The sequence below is a fragment of the Dendroctonus ponderosae genome, unplaced genomic scaffold (assembly GCF_020466585.1).
Source record: "Dendroctonus ponderosae isolate FM_Combo_2020 unplaced genomic scaffold, Dpon_F_20191213v2 Dpon_F_20191213_5, whole genome shotgun sequence".
Lineage (NCBI taxonomy): Eukaryota > Metazoa > Arthropoda > Insecta > Coleoptera > Curculionidae > Dendroctonus > Dendroctonus ponderosae.
In genome coordinates, this window is record NW_026018715.1 from 12,232,829 (window position 1) to 12,238,310 (window position 5,482).

Genomic DNA, 5,482 nt, shown 5'->3' on the forward strand with positions numbered 1-5,482 from the left:
TATTTGGAAAGTCTATTAGTGAGTTTAGTTGCTCTAAAGTTTAGAGTGGTCTAAGTGACTTGGTGGTTTATTTATTGCTATACCGCTGAAAATTGCGAAAGCTTGAAAAGTATCTCTGAATCATGATTTGTTCGATATTTCCACTGATTTTTTATTATCTTCATTATTTCGATGAATAGTGGATCATACTTACATAGCATAAGTTGGCTACATGCAGGATTATTACAGTTGAAAGAATGTTAGCAAGTAGCACAAACCACGTTGAAAACGTTAAATAAATACCAGAAAATCTTTGCTTACCATATTAACGCAATGCGACAATATTCGTGGAAAAAAAGGGTATTTTTCGAAAAATGTACATAACTCAAAAACTAGTCGTATTCTGGACTACAAAAAAATCATGCTTAGTCAACACCGAAAAAGACATATTTTTGCAGATTTTCATGTGAGTAAATTGATTCATTTGTGGACGAGAAAAAATTAAATACCGAAAAATTTTTTTTTTGCCATTCTGACCCCTTTAATTTGAGGTCATGTCAAAAAGTGTTACAAGAACAAGAAACAACAACTTTTGCAAATAGCAAAAAACCATTAACAACCCCTAAACTGCATCCCCATTTCCCCATTTCCAGTGTTTTCGTGCATACATTTTATTTTTTCTTCAACTTAGAACCTCAGCAACATTTTCCACCTGCACCGCGCCTGTTATTAATTTTTTTTATTTTAATTATTTGCACTAGCATATCGGGTGAAACCTTTTTGGTGATGAACGAAACTGGCCTTGACCTTGCAAAAAAAGCAAGACCAAAACCCACGCAGGGTGCTGCAGTTAGAGAATTTGATGTTTCATATTGATTCTTTCTTCTGAAAGAAGCTGAACTCACCAGCTCCCCGTGGTGGACTGCGTGTTCACTATCCAGCTTGTCGTCTCCGTCTGCGCAGAAGACGCACTTGTTCTGCGGCGTCCAGTCGAGGTGCGCCTCTTCGGCGCCGTTCTGGTCGTCGTTGGCGTCGCCGCCAAAGGCTTCTGGCGACGCTGCCGCCTCCTCGACACCTTCTTTCGCGTCCTCTCCGTTCTCGATGTCCTTCACCGGCGGCTGTTTCCGAATACTTGAACAATAACCGAATTTCCGTTATTTCCGACCGTTTCCATCAAAACTGTTTGCGGTTACCTTTTTGGGCTGCCTATTGGCTGGCTGTTCTCCTTCTGCGATCGTTGAAAACAGTCCTCGTCGGACAATGAGTTGTTTGTACGTTTTATATTGTTGTTCAATGGTTGCAAATAACTTCTGGACATGGATTCTTGGTAGATTTTCCATTTCCTTCGACCCATCAACTCCTCAGCGATGCGTTCCAACCCTGAAACGAAAATGCGGAATTAGTATGGGCTGCAATTGGTGCGTTGCGTGCATTTCCCAGCTTGATTTAACCAGCTAAATAAATCAAATCGGCCGACGAACAAAGAGTTCGCAACAGCTGCAAGTTGACAGGCCTAGATCTGTTCGTGGACGAATTAAAATGCCTCAAAGTGATCATTAGATGTTGTTAAGAAATGGGACAGAGATTTTGGTTAATTGGGGCGACACGATAAGGCGGGAACTATGAAGATATTAAACAGCAACATCAACAGCTTAAAGCCAACAATTTCTGGCATATGTTTGGGCGACCATTCGCAGTTGAACATCTGGCTGGGGGATAACCAATTAGAACACAATGGGTATATCCGATACATCTCACATGCAGGTGTTGAATTTTATCCAATAATTACTACTGGTATGGTTTCGGCCTAAGCAACGGAATGCATTATTAAAAAATACATATTTGCAAAAACCGGCAATTTGCTTAATAACCTATATAAATGAAAAGGGCAATTATATAAAGGATCACTCGCGTTCACCCTGTGTTTCTTTCATGAACATACAGGCCTTTTGCCAGTAGGAAATTATTAATTATTCCCTTTGCCGTTTGAAAACTCCGCAATGCTTTACATTTTTAACCCATATTTTTTTAATTACGCACATGTACACGCATTTGTGCTTCGAGCTGTGCAGCCGGTGGGGCTTTCATATTTAAGTGCACTTTGAAATGCATTCGTGGTGGGTTTCGTTGCATTTAGTCCAACGAACTACAGGAAAAAAGCATTACGCACTGCATGTTGCCGCCCGCACTTTTAACATCGAACAGGACTGGACCTCTGCATTTATTTAAATAAAAAATCCTGCTTCGAATTAATTAACGTTTCGAAACTGGAGCCTTGAACTTGGTTTGAAAGCCTGGATAGAACTCGCATCACTGTAAAGCTGTGCAATGTATGTTGGTTATACAATGTTTTTTTCGGCTGTTTATTTATTTTAATTAATATTGATTTCACTTAACTCAGTCCATTTGTTAATTTTTCAATGTTTTCTCATGTATCTTAATCGGGAGTTATACTGAATGCGAAATGTATGCAAATCTGCAACAAGACATTAACGAAGACTGGATTTTTGCTTACCTTCATCAGTTTATTTTGCATGCAAATCGAGATGAATTTGCAATAACTGTTTTTTGAAATCCGTGCCTGTCGTCCTTCGATTTTCCCGACTTTTTTCATGTGTGTTTTTTTAATGAACACGCACAGTAGGGAGCCGGCAGCTTTAATTGTAAATTTTTTCGTTTGCCGACTTTTCCGCAATTTAGATGCATTTTGCGTGTTCGCGAAAGAAGTACCAGCGTGCAACAGAAAAAGTGACTGTTCAAAGCGGCATTTGTACGAAATCCATTCCGATCCGAAACTGGCCCCGCTAATAATAGAATTGCTGGATCAATCGCAAACGAACATAAATGTGGAAAGGCCGAGGCTTTTATTGGGTTCATCGTTAAAATGAAGGGTTGCAGCATGGGGATTTTCGGTTTATTAGGGTCAAGTGATTGTATGCTTTCAGGGAACTGAGTTGGGAAAATGAAAATCATGATGACAAAACATTTGCCTAACACAGATGACATGCAATGCCACAGTTGCCCAAAAATAGTGCTTTAAATCATTTTGGCTCAAAAAAATGTTTTTTAGTTTCCTTGACCTTTTTACATCACTTTAACTGAAAAAGTGCTTTCGCAAATAAGGCCTACAATTTAAATGATCATCGTTAAAGGAAATCGCAGTTAATAAACGAAAAGTTTTGCAATTTCCCTAGGATTCCTTGTCATGAAATTTTAGTAAATTTCTATTAGTCAATAGTTGGAAATTAAGGTGTTTTGCAGCTTAGTTCGCGATGCATCGGCATCAGTCAATTAACTGAAAAGGTGTTTTTATTTAAACATACAAAATCAAGTTTCAAATGACCGTTGTTAAAAGAAATCATCATCGAAAAGAGTTAAACTTGACATATTTTGCAACCTCTGTCTCTCTATCTTGCCATGCATCGGCTTCATTCATTCATTTTTCAAACAATTTAGCATGCAAAAACGTAAATAATTTTTGGGAGATTGCACTGCACATTTTCCTTGCATGTGCATCTACTTCCTAACTTTAATTGTCCTTTATCATTCCTGGGATTTCCAAATTGCTGATGTATGTACGTTTTGCATTTATTACGCTTGCTTGAACGTTGTCACACGAACAAATCGCTTATGGGTCCAATGTGCCTATAATTCGGGCTGAAACAAACAGGAAAATCAGAACAAGGGAAGAACCGATTATCCTAGGGGACTCATTTCGTTAGGGAAGGTCGTTAAACCGGTGGTATACAATATCGATCTTCGTACTCTTTACCATTTGGAAAATGATTCGCAACGACTGTGGAACGGTGATGAAAGAACCAAAGTTATTCATTTTTCCCGCACATATCTGGAATGCTTCAAACAGTTTTCCGGCCTTTTGTTTTCGGCCAATTGTTGCGTTTGTCTCCTGTTCTCCCACTCGGATGCTCAAAGTTCCAGATAAGATCCAACGGCAGGGAAAAGGGTTCGAAAGTTCATTACTCTGAATTTTATCGATTGTCTTTTCCGCGGATATCCAGAGAGGCATTGGGTCGGCCACATGTTGCTTGCGAAATTGCATTTGACTACTTAAGAACAACTTAGCGGCCTTGTTAGGTGTACTGGCTAAATGTTTCCCACAGTTAATTATGGAATTAAATCACGAACTTTTGCTGGGGTTTTATGTGCAATTGCTTCCAAGATTTCGTCAGGGGCAATTGCAAAAAATTCACTTTCCTAGACAGCATTTCTCTGTCGAAGATTACATCTGATGGTGATTTGGTAGGTCGTTTATTGCCTCTGTATCTTTTTTGGATTTTTAATGTTCTATTGAGGTTTAGAGACTGAGAAGGACGTGCGTGGTTCAAAAAATCCCTGTTGCTTAATCCCGAGATTAACACAAGGAGCAAGCCAAGCCCGCATGTACATGATCAATGCGATCTTTTCAAACATGTTCCTAACGATATTCGAGAATGAGCCACCATGTATGTACAGTCGGATATCGAGTTACACATAAAAACATCGTCCATTTTGAACTTTATTTTCGCATTAAAATGACGTGTTAACACAAAGCAGTCAAGTGTGATGATGACCTCAGTTTCTATGCCAATTTCGGTTGGCTATTTATTATTTGCCCTGAAACGGTGTCGTTTTACCGAGATCAGTTTACGCTGGTGTGTAATTTAGCTTTGGCGTTCCCGGTGGCCTATTAATTCGATTAGAAATATACGTTTTGAAAATTCATCCGTTTTTCCGCTTATGCCCATTCAGCCAGCTGTAGTCGATCGAGTGATAAATGCCGTCAGTCTGGTTGTAGTAGGGTTGTCCAGCGACAGCCTCTGAAGGTGTTTGCCGCTTGCACATTCGAAACGTTTTTAAAACTGGGTGTCTATTAAAGTCGAACACTTTTCGTGGTCTGTTGGTGAGTTATCCTTTGAAATAAGTGTGTAGAACATTTTTAGTTCATGCGCAACTTAAGCTGGCTTTAAACTGAACTCGTACAGGAAACTCCCTTTTCGATGAGTTGGAACTGTAATTATTGCCCACAGAATCTAAACATTGGGTCGATAATCGTGATCGAAGATATCGTGACCAGGCCCCATACTTAATTGGTACTCGGTACATTGCAGTACTTGAACGGACGTATTTAAGTCACTTTTGGTTTTGGTATATCTGTGATTTTAGGAATATTATCGCCTGATTGCCCCTACTGGTAATTGTTGTGGTGGTATAATTGAATTTACCAACTATACGTGCTCAGCAATTGAAGTTTGATGGGTTTTTGTGAGTTATTGTAACCGTTGCTTTACACATTTGATTTGTAGATAAGATAGATTTGTAGAAGAGATACAAATAGATTCTTTGAGTCTTTTGTGTAATGGTCTTGAGGTAATAATAATAATGTAATTGTCTAACACCAATCATACATAAAAAAACAGAGAATATCATAAATCACACATTTGTCAACATGCATTTGATAATTGCCATAAAATTCAATGGAATAATTTCACAATTTTAACAAAAG

The 5,482-nt window shown here is 38.8% G+C and overlaps 1 protein-coding gene across 7 annotated transcripts in view; it reads right to left on the bottom strand.

Moving 5' to 3' along the window:
* LOC109545559 (mushroom body large-type Kenyon cell-specific protein 1) overlaps positions 1–5,482 on the bottom strand; it is a 159,936-nt gene that overhangs the window by 31,400 nt on the left and 123,054 nt on the right. For all 7 annotated transcript variants that reach the window (XM_048666440.1, XM_019916324.2, XM_019916325.2 and 4 more), the window contains 2 exons: positions 1,173–1,359; positions 885–1,110 (listed from right to left, as the gene is read on the bottom strand). In XM_048666440.1, coding sequence (XP_048522397.1) covers positions 885–1,110; positions 1,173–1,359 — 413 coding nt within the window. The remainder of the gene's footprint in view (positions 1–884; positions 1,111–1,172; positions 1,360–5,482) is intronic.